The sequence below is a fragment of the Leptodactylus fuscus genome, chromosome 6 (genome assembly GCF_031893055.1).
Source record: "Leptodactylus fuscus isolate aLepFus1 chromosome 6, aLepFus1.hap2, whole genome shotgun sequence".
In the NCBI taxonomy this organism is placed as follows: Eukaryota; Metazoa; Chordata; class Amphibia; order Anura; family Leptodactylidae; genus Leptodactylus; species Leptodactylus fuscus.
The window spans coordinates 165,213,973-165,230,070 of NC_134270.1; the positions used below are offsets into that span (position 1 = coordinate 165,213,973).

The window sequence follows — 16,098 nt, forward strand, 5'->3', positions numbered from 1 at the left end:
CTTTAGATTTGAAAGTGGAATAGACAAGAAGGACAGTACTTGGGAGTTACATTGGTGAGGAGACTTCTACAGAGAATCTCAAATTCTGAAAAATTTGTAAAAGTCTCTATTTGGAATATTGTAACTATGAGAAAGACGATGGAAATGAATGGAACCCATTCAATCACATAAATGTTATGATATGTACATGCCCGAGCCCTCCCGAGTGGAGATATTGAGAATAAGAATGATCGAGAAACCCTAGAGGAATGTATTGGAGTGGGCAGTGTACATATTTTGAACTCCATTAGCAAATATTTCCAAGTTTACTCTGAGATTTTCTTAATTGTTCTCTATTTCCACACACACCGTATGGAAGGCATCGGGCCACCAATGTGATAGTTGATCTAGGGTCAGGGATAATCGTACACATCAGGGAGAGTGTGTGCGTTCATAGACAGTACGGATTCTGGGTAAAAAAAATATGCAAATCTATTCTCCAGGATGTAATTAGGAGAACAGTGCACTCTCTATGCCACCCTCTAGAGGGCAGCATCCTTATCATCATGCATGACTCAGTTAAAAAGTCTATTATCATGATGTGGATTTAATTGCCAAATTAGTATTTCTATTCCACAAGGAACAGATTCCCAGTTATGGACAGCGCTGTTTCGGTCTATTGGGCCTCCTCAGCATAGCGCAGGGATACTGATTTGGCAGAGTGAGAGACTATAGACCAGGGTCAGGGGATAATCGTACATATTAGGGAGACTGTGTGCCTACATAGGCAGTACGGAGACTTACCCACTAGAGGGCGCCCTCTAGAGGGCGGCGTACAGAGTGCACTGTTCTCCTAATTACATCCTGGAGAATAGATTTGCATACTTGATCTAGTAATTGTTATATACTGAATCATATACATAGCATATAAGTAACTGCATATTTTCAGCCTGTTTTGTAGGATTGAGCGTCTCCCTCCATATTGGCCAAGATTTCATAACAGCTTTCCTTCAAAACTCAAACTCTACCCGGACTGGTGGCCAACACCAGCTGATCATAACAGCATTCAGTGACCTTACATCAGTTACAGTGTTTCTGAATGACAGAAGAATGAGTTTGACAATGTCTCTCAATAACATGGATTCCCATACCATAACTCTGCCAAATAATGTTGAAATGATCGGCATTGGTACTTTCAATTCCTCCATCTTGGTAACCTCTAACCGTGACATCTCGGTATTGGCTCTGAGTTCAAAGACTAACTCTACTGCTCGTATCTTGGTGCTTCCAGTCGACCAACTGGACAACCAATACTACGTCATAACTCCAAATGAGGAAAATGTTCGAAACGTAAAAGAGTTTGCCGTGATAAATTACGACTTGCCATCCAAAATCCGAATCTACCCAAATGATTGGGCTACAATGAATGGCGTAAACTACACGTCCACCAATCCATTCACCATAGACCTTGATCCTTATGAAATCTTCCAGTTCCAAAGTTCTCAAGGACTATCAGGGACCAGAATATTGTCCAACAACATTGTGGCTGTCCTTAGTGGATATGTCTGCTCCTGGAAAAACAACCATTGTGGCCATGTCTATGAACAGCTTTTTCCAGTGTCTGGCTGGGGGAAAAATTATAATATAGGCCCATTTCCTTTACAGTATGGTGCCGATGTAGTATATGTGATGGCTTCCCAAGACACTAAAGTCGAATATATCTCAAACATTACAAATGGAAGTGTTGAAATCCATAAAGGGCAAATTTCCAAATTTCCCCTCCGCTATAAGTCACCATTGACACTTTCTGCCAATGTTTCTATCCTAGTTATGTTTTATTGTACGGGTGGAATTGCCGAGAAAATTCCTTTCAACCCCTTTTTTATCTGTATTCCGGATGTTTCCAAATATTGTTCTAGATATCAAGTTCATGGTCTTAAAGGATTCATTAATGCTGTGTTGATAACGGCCAAGACGTCGAGCATTGCTGCCATTAAATTCAATAGGCTAAGCCTGCAGAGTATAAAATGGAGGACCATTCCCGGCACAGAATATTCTTGGGGTCAGTACCGATATGGACGCCAATTCAAATCTCATATTATAAGTCATCCATCATTTATGTTCTCGGTGTTAAGCGTTGGCATCTCACCGGAAGACAGTTATGGATTGCCTGGTGTTTGCTTGAAGAGTAAGTAACCATATTAATCTAAGGTCACGTCTTATTTTGTACTATTTTACATTAATTTTAATTTTTCACTTTTTTTTCACGTTGTGTTTAGAGATGAGCGAGTAGTACTCGATCGAGTAGGTGTTCGATCGAATACTACGGTATTCGAAATACTCGTACTCGATCGAACACTACTAGCTGTTCGAAGTTTAAGGTTCGATGCAGAACCAGCGTTGATTGGCAGAATGCTATACATTCTGCCAATCAATGCTGGTTTTTCTCTTACCTTTAGAAGTCTTCTCCGTGCAGCGTCCCCGCGGCGTCTTCCGGCTGGAATTCACTCTGCCTAGGCATCCGGCCTAGGCAGAGCCGACTGCGCAAGCGCGGACATGCGCGGGCATGCCCTCGCATGCGCGGTCGGCTCTGCTCAGGCGTCGGGCCGGGCAGAGCCGACCGCACATGCGCAGTTGGCTCTGCCTAGGCAGAGTGAATTCCAGCCAGAAGACGCTGCGGGGGCGCTGCGCCGGGAGAAGACTTCAAGGAGAATCCAGCCCAACCGTCACTCGTGGACTTGGGAAGTATAATTTTATCAAATTTTGCATACCCCTGAAACAAGCATTTCCCCCCATAGACTATAAGTCGAACAGTGTGCGGCTGTTCGAATCGGATTTCGAACCTCGGACATTTTAGTGTTCGCTCATCTCTAGTTGTGTTCCCATAAGGCCATAATTGAGCTCTGTATATATAGCTATGGGGAAGCCAGGACAGTATAAACAATCCCTGCCTTCTCGGTCACCCTTGAAGTTTATCATTGTAACACACTCATCCTGTCTACGGTCTTAAGAAAGTATGATTTTTGTTTTCTTATGAGAATTCCAATTTTTTAATACAGCTTTGGACTCCTGTATGAAAAAGCAATGTAGGAAAAAAGAATCCTGTCACATGGTCCAGGAGAAACCAACATGTTTACCCAATGGTGAGGCCATCTGTCAAATTTGGGGAGACCCTCATTACCAAACATTTGATGGCTTCACCTACGATTTTCAAGGAACCTGTACTTACATTGTTGCCACAACATGCATGGATCTCAGACCCGGAGGTGATTTTACATTACCAGAATTTACTATTGAGGCCAAAAATTTTAACCATGGATCTCACCAAAGTTCTTACATTGCAATGGTGTCCATGCGTATTTATGGATTCAATATCACTATGGTACAATCTGAAGTTGGCTTTGTCAGGGTAAGTGAATCCATAAATTTGACCTCAGATTTTGGCCAGTCGTAGGTCAAAGATGTCGATAATAACACAAGATTTTTTGATTCCTCAGGTGAACAATGTGAAGTGGTCACTGCCCATAATTTTAGATGATGGGAGGATACACATTACGACATCCGGTTTCCACGCCTTGTTGGAGACTAGCTTCATTCGGATTCGATACGATTGGAATGTCTTCCTTTTTATAAAAATCCCAAGCAGCTTTTATGAGAACGTCTGTGGTTTATGTGGAAACTATAATGGCATTAAAGATGATGACTTGGAGGCCATTGGTCTCCAGAATTCTGATGTGGTGAAACGTGGGAAGACCTGGAAAGTGAAGGATGAATATCCAACCTGTTGGGATGACTGTAAAGGACCATGCATCTCCATAAAACCTGAAAATGGACTACAATATACATATCCCAATGCATGTGGGATAATAAGGTAAGAGACTTCATTTAGCTTGACTTTCATGATGGCCTCTGATAGTACATGGTCAACCTGTGGAATGGTCCTTCCTGTTAAAATCTTTGAAAATAAGCAAATCTTGGGCTGTATTTTGAGGTTCAATATTTTTAAAGTGAATTGACAAACCATTTTCAAAAATAAATCGGTATGGTGACCAGGTGATAGGCTTGGCAGTGAGAAGAACCATTACATCACTGGCCATTCATATCAATGGTTCTCCATGCAATACACTGATATAGCAGAATAGGAAGTTCTGGCACATAGAGTGGAGTCTTCAGCAGAGGACCCTCATAAAGTCCATATTCCCTGAAAGAGCATTTGGACATGGGTTGTCTTTGTTAAAGTATGCCTATATTTTTATAAACCCACATATGACTAATCTATTATATACAGAGATGGGCAAACCTTGCAAAATTCATTGCAAATTTTCATAAGGTTCATCTACAAATTTACTTCCAGACGCTTTAAGTGCTATTATTATTCTGTGGGGTCTCTTCAAACCCCTGAGTATAATAAGCAAAGGGCCAGGGTGTGGAAAAATAATAAACACTGATACTTACCTTCCCTTACCTCTCTTGGGTTCCCTTCTGACATCTAGGGTGCCTTTGAGGGCATCTTCGGTCTTCTTCTGGTCTCCTGGAAGTCAGCAGCCGAGAAGAAGCCCAGGATAGGTGTGGGCAGGTGAGTATCGGAATATATTATTTTTATGTACCTGGGCCTTCACTTATTATACTATGTTGTCTGAGCCCAGGTCATTTTGAACCAAATCACTCATCTCCAGTGGCGTAACTAGGAATGGCGGGGCCCCGTGGCGAACTTTTGACATGGCCCCCCCATCCTGACCAACACTGAAGACCTTGACCGACCGACCACCCCCCACGCTGCATTCCTGCGCGCTCTATTATGTCCCTCAGTGGGCCCTGCACACAGTATTATACCCCATTGTGGCCCCTGCACACAGGATTATGCCCCAAAATGAACACCCATGAACAATTATTATACTCTGGGGTATTTTCAGACCCCAGAGTATAATAATTGGAGACCGAGGGGAGATACAAACTTAAAAAAAAAAAGTTACTTACCTGTCTCCGGCTCCGCTTCAGTCTTTGGTGGTGTTGGCCATCTTTAATAATGCACGGATGTCACATGACATTTCATGTCCTCCCTCCATCTACCCCCATTTTCATGTCCTCCCCTCCATCTCTACCCCTAGGTTACTGTTGTTCCTCAATTGCTCCACACCACACATACATACACACACACACACACAGAAACACACACTCTCTATCCTGCATCTCACATCCCCCTCGACTTCAGTACAATACAATACACAGAGCGCCCCCTGACTACTATTAGACAGTCATTAGTAACAGCAATTGCAGGCAAGTCTGAATACAAACAATGTGTAGAGTACTGATCCATCTACAGACAATGACCTCCCCCTCCTCCTAATACACAGATATCAGGACACTGTCCTCCCCCTCCTCCAGACCACACATACATACACACTCACACACACACACACATATATATATATATATATATATATATATATATATATATATATATATACACACACTCTCTCTCTCCATCCTGCATCTCCCTTCCCCCCTCCTCTTCAGTACCTTCAGCACGACATCTCTCCTTCTCTTCATCTCTTGCAGGGCTGCACGGGCTATAAAGACACGCCCACCTAGTCATGTGACAGCTGACGTCACACAAGGTCCTTCATCTACAGGTTCTACAAGCTTTCCCCCGATCTTATTGCAGTTACAACAGTTTGTCTGTGATAAGAGCGGGGGTAGCAGGGGTAGCTGTCGCGGGGCCCCCTAATGTCCTGGGCCCTGTGGCAGCTGCCTCTGCTGCTATGGCGGTAGTTACGCCACTGCTCATCTCTAATTATATGTTATACCAATGATATTAATTACATTTTTTCTTATCAGCCAGGTAAGTGGGCCCTTCCGTGGGTGTCACAAGATTGTTCCTCCAGACATGTTCATGAAGAATTGTGTCAGTGATATGGTGAGAAATAATGGCTACAAGAAGAGTCTCTGTGATGCCGTGTCAGTTTATCTAGTGGCATGTTATGTCCAAGGAACTTATGTGGAGGAATGGAGAACAAAAGTCGGATGTGGTAAGAACTGTCTATAGTTTGTAAACTTGATTTTGTCTTAAATTTCTAGACAAAATCAAAAATAAATTCACTGTTTTTGAGGGTTGTTTTCCAATCCACATAATCTTACTTGGTTCCTTGATTCTGAGAATATTTAGATGCTGTGCTATGAACCCTACAATTTGTAATGTGCAGAGGAATAAGTTGAAGCTATATAAGTAATTTTTTATTACTATTAGTGTCTAGTAGTGATGGTGTCAGAATCCTGGTGTAGTATGTTATACTACCACCAGTGGCCGCTGTTTCTCTCATTCTGAACTATTGTGTTGCACTTCCACCCCTCACCACTGGAGGCTTCTGTTTTTATCTTGGAATTGCCTTTATCAAAGATGACCGATCTGTGCCAATGTGAAGCCATCTTGTTTCCTGTTTGGACCTATTTATACCCATGAGGTGGTTCAGCCTTTGCTCTAATATTGTGACTTGTTCCAGTCTCCTGCTCCTCAGAACAGTCTTTCTCAGACTGTTCTACTCTTCTCTTACCTATCTCCTTGCGATTTATACCTCAAGCTGTGCCCCGGACTACAACTTTGCTGTTCATGACTGCACCTGGCTTATTCCATCTGGCTACTGGATTCCAGCCATGTCTATCAGAATCATAACAAATGGGCAAAGATGTTTGGGTATCCAAATTTGTTCATGTTTGGCCTGCCCATCTCATCATTGAGGCCAAATCACAGGCCTCAGTGCTGACCCTGGGTGCATGACATCACAGAAGAACAATGGATGCCACAGGAAGGCAGAGACAGAGCACCAGACGCCACATGAAGGCCCGAAAGAAGAAGCAGAAGGTGAGTATAAATGTTTTTTTCTTTTTGTCACCTCCCCTGGGCCTCAATTTATTATATTCGGGGATCTGAAGACACCCCATGATATAATAATTTACCACAATGTATGTCATGATGGCTCTTTTGGTTCATCCAAGATGAATCCCAGATTTATTGATTGGGTTAAAACACAAGACTAAACTTGGGTATTGTAAATTAAAATTGAATCCAAAATGGCGGCTTTGCAGATGGCTGCCATGGGCGTCACCCAGCCTCAAATGTTGCCCCCCCGCCATGTACTAATATGCCACAAACGGTAAAGTGATACCAGCAACCACTTCCATTTTATCTGGGTGTATCCATACTTATGGCCCATCCTGTAGTTGCCCAGTAGGGCAAGGTGGCGGCATGACTATACTCTACGACTTCAATCGGCCATCCACAACATAATTAAACTTATTTCACTTTGATTTGCAGAAATTGAATGTCCAGAAAACAGTAACTATAGTCCCTGTGGGAATCCCTGTCCCGAGACCTGTGCGGGAGAACCATCTTTCTGTGAGCTTCCATGCATGGAAACCTGTGAATGTAATCTTGGGTTTGTATTGCAAGAAGGAAAGTGCATTCCAAAAGCAGAGTGTGGCCACTTTTGTAATGGACGCTACTACCCCATCGGAGAAGAATTTTGGGGGGATAATGGCTGTAAACAGAAATGCGCTTGTGATCCAGAGTCAAACAAGGTCAAGTGCTGGAACGTTGTGTGCCAACAAGGAGAGGAGTGCGCGGTAAAACATGGCATTAAAGATTGCTATCCACTCACATACAGCCAATGTACTGTTTTTGGAGACTTGCACTACGTTACATTTGATAACATGTGGTATACCTTCCATAGCTCATGTACTTACCTGCTCTCACAACTGTGTAATACGAGTCATGGACTGACAGAATTTTATATTGAGATTTCCAACAAGAAAAGAAGTGTCCGTGATATCTCCTTTGCCAGGTCTGTATTAGTGGGAGTCTATGGTGTTGAGATCCTGCTCAACAGAAAGGACCCTGGAAAAGCTTTGGTAAGGGATTTGACCTCATGGAAACTTTTTGTGAATGTATATCAGTTATAGAATTGAGGACGAGATACTTTTAGTAGTGGCCTTACCAAAAATGTATTGTGAATAGGGTTGAGCGATCAAGATTGGAAAAGATCGGATCCTGATCGTCGATCGAGCAAATTTCACGATCATGATTGGGATCGGCTGGAAAATTATCGGAAATCGGATTTTGAAATCTCAAGATCGTCTCAACCCTAAAAGTGACTTCTCCCATAGAGGAGCATTGACTAGGCTTGAACGATCGGGATCAGGAAATTCGGATCCCGATCGGCGATCAAGCAAATTTCACGAACTGGAAAATTATCGGAAATTGGATTTTAAAATGGATCCTGAAATCTCAAGATCGGCTCAACCCCAATCTTGAAGGTAGAATTAGAAGATTCCATCATTTCTAGTCAGCATTTATCTACTTTATTCATCTTAAGAGGTTTGTTTTTGAAACTATTGGTCAAAGTGTTTAATTTTGGCAATTTTTTAAAATAATAATCCTCTATATGGCCCAAGGGCCGGAGTAAAAACTAAAACCAAAAATTATGATGCAAACATCTCGCAATTCTTCTGGAAGGGGTTGTCTAGTTTAGGAAGCTAATTTTTTTTATTTTATTTAATACAGTATAAGCTATAAGTAATTTAAGGAATCTTCATCTGGGTCACGGTAGAAGGAGAATTGGGGTTGAGCCGATCTTGAGATTTCAGGATCGATTTTAAAATCCGATTTCTGATCATTTTCCAGCCAATCCCGATCGCGATCGTGAAATTTGCTCGATTGCCGATCTGGATCTGATCTTTTGTATCCTAAAGGGGATACAAAAAGTCTGTCTTGCAACGGAGGACTTTCCAGACAACATCTTAAAGTTGAGACCCCACGTTGCAGAAACGCTTGTTTTTTTGTGAAAATTTTCCTGCATTTTTTTGAGCCAAACCCAGGAATGGCTACAAAAGTCATGAGAAATACTTAGGGTCTTTATTTAAAAAAACATATCAAAACCTACAACAAAAAAAATCTGTGTTTCCGTAACATGGGGCCTAAGCCTTGAAGAGAATTTCTACCTATTGAAATTTTTTTGAGCCAAACCCAGGAATGGCTACAAAAGTCATGAGAAATACTTAGGGTCTTTATTTAAAAAAACATATCAAAACCTACAACAAAAAAAATCTGTGTTTCCATAACATGGGGCCTAAGCCTTGAAGAGAATTTCTACCTATTGATCTTTCCATAGTCTGGATCAATGTCTGGCCCATCTTGATCCAGACAATGGAAAGATCAATAGGTAGAAATTCTCTTCAAGGCTTAGGCCCCATGTTGCGGAAACACAGATTTTTTTTGTTGTAGGTTTTGATACGTTTCATGGTCTACAGAATGGTCCACAGCATGGTACCTAACTTGGCTCCATCTCTCACTCTTCTCCCACACCATAGCTTCACCTATATTTCTTGGTACCCAACATGGATCCCTCACATTCCTGAAACCTAGCTTGGCTCCCCCTCTCATTTCTAGTCTCCATGATAGCTTCTTTCTTCATCCTCCATCTAAACTGCCAACATTGACACCTCAGTGACCGTCTTTAGTTCCTATTACATTCCAAAGGCTATTTTTATAAGAGTAACAACAGGAACCACATTGGATTTTTCTCCAAAAATTCTAAGCATACATTTTTTATTCTTAAGGTAAATGGTGTATTACATAGCCTCCCCATTAACTTGAAGAAGATTTGGGTATTTTCCAAATGGAGCCATGGGGTCATCTTGACAGAATTTGGCATGGAAGTGACATTTGATTGGGACAGTCGAGTTACAGTTACCCTTCCAAACTCTTACGCTGGCGCTGTTTGTGGTCTTTGTGGAAATTTCAATAGCAACATGCAAGACGAGCTAATGTTGAAAAATGGAGAAGTCACCAATGACATCAAGGAATTTGGAAACAGCTGGAGGACAATGGACAACGTTCAAGGGTGCAGAGAACTGGTTCCTGCACCATGTGCACTATTGCAACTCACGGACAAAATCCAAAGGATACTCCTGAAGGATTGTGGGACTATTCTGAAAAGAAATGGACCTTTCCGAAACTGCCATAGTCTAGTGAATCCTGAGCCCTTCTTTCAGATGTGCATCCATGACTACTGTTATCATTTTGGCCGGCAGGATGTCTTCTGTAAGGTCATTGAAGCATATGCTGCCGCTTGCCATGAAGCTAATGCAATTGTCTATGAATGGCGGAGAAATAACTTCTGTCGTAAGTTACTGGACCATATTTATCAAATGTAAACTGTTCTCTTTTACTATGAATTATGTGTTTCTTATTAAATGTGTTGAGCAGAACATGGCAAATTGTATTGTTAACGCCATATCTATTACTCCTATTTCAGTGGCCTGGTGCCCAGAAAACAGCATCTACACACTGTGCTCCTACGAACCCCAGAAGACCTGCAGTCACTTCAATAATCCATCCATAAGTATTGACTACTGCAGAGAAAACTGTGTTTGTGGAGATGGCTACTTTCTTGAAGGTGACCATTGTGTCCATGCATCTGATTGTGGTTGTCTCTATGATGGGATATATTACGAAGACAATGAAATATTCTACCCCACACCAAACTGTGATAAGAAATGTCTATGCCAATATGGCGGTTTGGTTATGTGTTTTCCATCTGCCTGTGGTCCTCATGAGGTCTGTGAGATAAGAGATGGAACCAAAAAGTGTCATTCGATGGAAGTAGCCTTGTGTTCAGTGTTCGGAGGCTCTGACTATTATACCTTTGATGGTGGCAAGTATCAATTTCACGGAAACTGCTCCTATGTTCTCACGAAACTCTGTTTACAGAATGGAAGTCTGCCAGACAACTTCTCAGTTGTTTTCTCAACAGATATTCTAAAGAAAGTTTTTGTTTTCCTAAATGGCATTCAGATAGTCATGACGGAAGGCAACAATGGGACAATTCAGGTAAACTAAGAAGAATATAGTGTTGTCTTGAGATGGGTGCCTCTGTTTTGGGTGGTAACTCCAATCATAATTCAAGCTATAGGATGCAACGTAGAGATAGTTTTCTTCCTTCTGGAGAAGAGCTGTTGTCTATAGTCATATCACAAGAAGAATAGGTTGACATGAGATGTAGATGAAGAATATTGTGTCGGAGTGCAAAAATGTTCAGCTCTGGGATTTAATACAGATAGGTAGAGTAACAATGCAGGATGTGATTGACCCAAAAGAATACAGTGGATTTCATGAAACTACAGGCCCAAAAATTTCAGCAGATGACTACCCCATTTTGAAGCCATTCATTTCTCACTAGGATCTATAACCAATAACCTATTAGATATTTTTGATGAAATTTCCTCAGTGTACAGTACAAAAACCATGACCAAGATTGTGATACAATAGAAAATGGATGGAGGCATGTTCTATAACCAGTAGATCGAGAGGTCCTCATAATCAACTCTTCTGGTAGACCCAAGGAACCCCACAAAAACAATGGCAATGTGTATAGAGTTAGGCATTTTGTTAGATGGGTAACTGTAGTTTTTGTTGAGGATTTAGGCTGTCAAGTATCATAGAACCAAGATGTAAATTTTCTATTTCTTAAACATATACCTTGTAGGTGAATAATGTTTCCTTCAACCTTCCACTGAATCTGCAAGAGAGTGGGATCTGGATTTGGCAGCACGGTGTAAACCTCTTGTTGACCACCAAGTTTGGACTAGAAGTCATTTATGACCTGGCCACTCAGACTATTGTAAAGGTTCCCAGTAGCTTCTATGGGCAAGTGTGTGGATTATGTGGAAATTACAATGGTGACAATACAGATGATAACCCACATCCTAATGTAGCTCTGGGCATTGATGAAACTTCAATCAGTGAGGCTTGGACAGAAATGACCTGCGCGAATGTGGGCGATGTTATTCCGAAATGTGATGAAAGAGACTTGTATGAAGGAACGAATTTCTGTGGCTTGTTGACTACTGAAGAAGGCCCTTTCAGTGCTTGTCACAACCATGTGGACCCAACTGGATACTTTGATAAATGTGTTTCAGACCTGTGCCGAGCCAAAGGAGACTTAAAGGTGCTGTGCAACAGTCTACAGAATTATATGACAATGTGCCAAAATTCCGGTATTGCCAAAATCGAATGGAGGAGTGAACACTTATGTCGTGAGTTTGAAGGCCTATATATAGAGAAAGTCATGACTTATTGAAAAATGATGCTAAGCTTTTCATTTACCAGAGTAGTAGCAGCACTAGTAACTATATATACAATATATACCCTAGCCAAGAAAAAAATTGGTACCTAACATCTAGGAACATGCTCTACCCCTCTCCCTAACTTATTGCCAAGCCTACGTGTTGCTCTCCATGCCCTAACAAAATATCAGCCCAACGTCAAATAAGTAGAGATGAGGAAATTGGTTTGTCATGAATCAAAATTTGTTCCAAATTTTCCAAAAGTTTTTGATTTGTGCGAATCGGAAACTTTTGGAATTCTTTTTGGATGAATTACTGATAATGACGACATGACTGGATCTTTCACCCACTTTAAAGGGATCCTATCATTGAGAATGAGTTTTTTGTTCCTAACACATCGGAATAGCCTCAAGAAAGGCTATTCATCTTCTACGTTTCGTTGTCTTCTCCATGCTGCCTGCAGTTCTGTAGAAATACTGGTTTTCGCCAGTATGCAAATGAGTTTTCTTGCAACACTGGGGGCGTCCCCAATACTGTTGGAGAACTCTCCAGCACCGCCTCCATCTTCTTCAGGAACATCCTCTTCCTGTGTCTTCTTCCGGCGCAGGCGGTAATACTTGTAGGCCTCGGGCAGAGCCATCTTTGCATGCCCACAGGCCACAAGAAAATGGCTGCTTACTTACTGTGTAAGCGGCTATTTTTCTTGTGGCCGTGGGCATGCGCAGTAGTCTCTGCCCAAGGCATACAAGTTTCACCGCCTGTGCCAGAAGAAGACACAGGAAGAGCACGTTCCTGAAGAAGATGGAGGCAGCACTGGAGAGTTCTGTGGTAGCATTTGGGATGCCCCCAGTGCTGTTTGAGCACTGGGGCCCGTTCCCAGTGCTGCGAGAGAACTAATTTGCATACCAGCGAAAACTGGTATTTCTACGGAACGGCGGCGCAGAGAAGACATCTAAAGGTAGGAGACAAATAGCCTTTCTTAAGGCTATTCCGACATGATAGGGACAAAAAATTCTTTCTCAATGATAAGATCCCTTTAAATGAGTGAGAATATCCCAGACTACAAGCTATAAACCTTCCATGACAGCTGTAGATGGGTTAAAGCTGGTTTAGATCATGTGATTCTTGGTCATTTTTGGTCATTAAAAGTCGTCCTTTGGGGGGAATTAATTTTTCAGTTTTCTAGTTAAAAATTAGTACGTTTTTTGGCTCATGAACATTTGTATAAAAAAATATGGCACTTTATGGGCAGAGCTGGGTGGGGGTCAAGGCAGGCCAGGGCAGCAACACCTCGGCCTGACAGATTTACTGTAACTCGCCCAAAAAAATTTGTCGAGAATCATAACTGAAATCTTCAGGCAAACGGTGTGTGGATCAGCACAAGGTTTGCTCTCAGATGTGGTCAACTGTAGAAATGAAGACATCCAACACTAAAATCCAGAATTTTTAAGAAGCCAGGGCGTTTTAATCATTTTGTTGCATTTGTCACCAGTGCACAATGTGATGGTCTTAATAAATTCTTCCCATTGTGTCAAATATAAAAATTCTGTGTTTCTCTCTGGAATTCTTTGTTCTCAGGCTTAGACTGCCCGGATCACAGTCACTATGAAGCCTATGTAGATGCCTGTAGCACAACCTGCAGCAGAATTGATGCACCTAAGACTTGTTCCCGCACACATTCAGAAGGATGCCAATGTGATGGCGGTTATTATCTTGACATAAACAAGTGTGTACCATTTGGCAAATGTGGATGTGTTGTCGAAGGAAAATACTATACAGTAAGTAGGAGCTAGCGAAACCTCAGACTGAAATACAGATGTGTCCTTCGTTATCTTTCCCCTTGGATCAATATATCCCAGAGATTTGTAGCACGAGATGACCAGCTTTTTTAAAAAAATAGGATTTTGATATTCTCCATCACTGTCTATGTGTACCAACCAATGGTTGTGTTTAGAGTTGAGCCGAGCTTGACTTTTCAGAATCAATTTTAAAATCCAATTTCTGATCATTTTTCATTCAAACCCGATCTCGATCCCAATTCCGATCCCAATGCAAGTCAATGGGATTCTTTTGTTAATCGGAGATCAGATTTTAAAAGCAATCCTATTCACTATACAGCATGGAATCTAAGAATTGTTAGAATCCACACTGTGTAGTGAATCACTAAGTAGCCAGAGGATTTTTTTTAATCCCCCCTGGTGTCCACTTACCTGCAGAGATGGCTGCTCCGGTGCCTTCATCTTTGCTTCGCTGCTGCTCCACGCTGCTCTTCTTGCCTTGCTGCCCCCTGCCTCCCAGATTAGGAGAGTGTGGGCGGGTTAGGAGAGTGTGGGCGGGTACTGGGAGGGGAGACGTCACGTCTCCTCGCCCTGTACCCGCCCACACTCTCCTAAACCACAAGCCCCACCTTCCTAACTCTTTAAACACTAACCTGGGAGGCGGCGGCATCGAGGCGAGAAGAGCAGCGTAGAGCGGCAGCGAGGTGAAGAAGAACACCAGGACCAAAGCAGCCATCTCTGGAGGTAAGTAGCTACTAGAGATGTTAGTTTAGTCTCCCATTAGAATGAATGGAGGCAGCCGGCACGCAGGGGGTTAAGGGGCTGCTTCCATTCATTCCTATGGAACCGCAGCGGAGCCTTCACACTGAGTATACACTCCACTCAGAATGAGCAGAGCGTATACTCAGTGTGAAGTCTAACCAAAGCATTGTGGGAAATAGTACCGATCTCAATCCCACCTAAAAAGAACATGTTCAGAATTCCGATCGCGAAATCTTCTCGATCACCAATCGGAATCCGATCCTTTCCAAACACGATCACTCAACCCTAGTTGTGTTGTGTATTGCAGCCATTGAAGGGTTTTCTAGTATTTCTAGAAAATGTTTGGAAATTTTCTGCAAATTTTCACGGTTGATTTTTAACTTTTGGTTTAAATCTGCTCCAAAAATTGTCACCAAATCAGGAATGGATACATTCACTTTCATGTCGAGGTACATTGGTACTCTATGGTACCTAAGTTCAACCATCAAAATGATCTTGGTTGTTGTGACCAATGTGGATCATAAAACACGTAGTCATTGTGTAGTCGTAAGTAATTGTCATGTAGTTTAACGCAGCAAAAATGGGGCTAAAATTTATAATAATTTGACTTTTTATTGTTTTCCCAGTTAAATGAAGATTTTCTTACGTACAATTGCTTGAAGATCTGCACATGTCAAGTAGTGGGCGGTGTTGTGTGCAAAGAACACCAATGCCCAGAAGATACAATTTGCAAGAGGGTGGTGGACAGGACGCACATTTGTGAAAAATGAATGTATTTTATCCGGTGTAACAAACACTATATATTTTCATAAATAAGTACAGATAAAATTACATATATAACCCTTTTTTTATGAATTCTTTTCTCTTCTGAGAGATGATGAAACGGTGTCTTGCTTCCCTCTCATAACATGTTTGTAGTGGCAAGAAATTTACAAGTTCTAATAAAAGTTCCTTCTTACAACAATGAAATATAACTGGTGTATTAGAGGTGTTTCCCTGCAGGATCTCTGTAAAAATTAAAAATAGGACCTAAAAATTTTTCTTCCTAAGTCATTGAAGGCAGAAGAGAGGTGAGGAGAGGGGAGAGGAGGAGAGGTGACAAGGGGAGAGGGGAGGGGAGAGGAAACAACTGGTTCACTCATCCCTAATAGAGATGAGCAAACAGTAAAATGTTCGAGGTTCGATATTCGTTTCGAGTAGCCCCTCAATATTCGACTACTCGAATCGAATATCGAATCCTATTATACTCTATGGCAGGGGTGAGCCTGCTCCTTTCGCCGCCCGAGGCTAACTGCAGAAAGCCACCCCCCCCGCGCCGGAAGGAGGGGGCGGATCGGGGGTGTGACCGGGCGGATCGGGGCGTGGCCGGGCGGATCGGGGCGTGGCTGGGCGGATCGGGGCGTGGCCGAGTGAAGGGGCGGGGCTTAGCCCAGTTCGCCGGCAGAGAGTAGGCCCGGAG

At 42.3% G+C, this 16,098-nt stretch overlaps 1 protein-coding gene across 1 annotated transcript; it reads left to right on the forward strand.

Moving 5' to 3' along the window:
- The first annotated feature begins 1,116 nt into the window (after positions 1 to 1,116).
- Positions 1,117 to 15,447, forward strand: LOC142210122 (IgGFc-binding protein-like). Its single transcript, XM_075279149.1, has 10 exons — positions 1,117 to 2,167; positions 3,039 to 3,388; positions 3,477 to 3,850; positions 5,818 to 6,008; positions 7,292 to 7,884; positions 9,592 to 10,156; positions 10,290 to 10,864; positions 11,520 to 12,069; positions 13,678 to 13,877; positions 15,266 to 15,447. The coding sequence occupies exons 1-10, from the start codon at positions 1,117 to 1,119 to the stop codon at positions 15,407 to 15,409; spliced, it is 4,593 nt and encodes a 1,530-aa protein (XP_075135250.1). The 3' UTR covers positions 15,410 to 15,447.
- Positions 15,448 to 16,098: the final 651 nt, after the last annotated feature.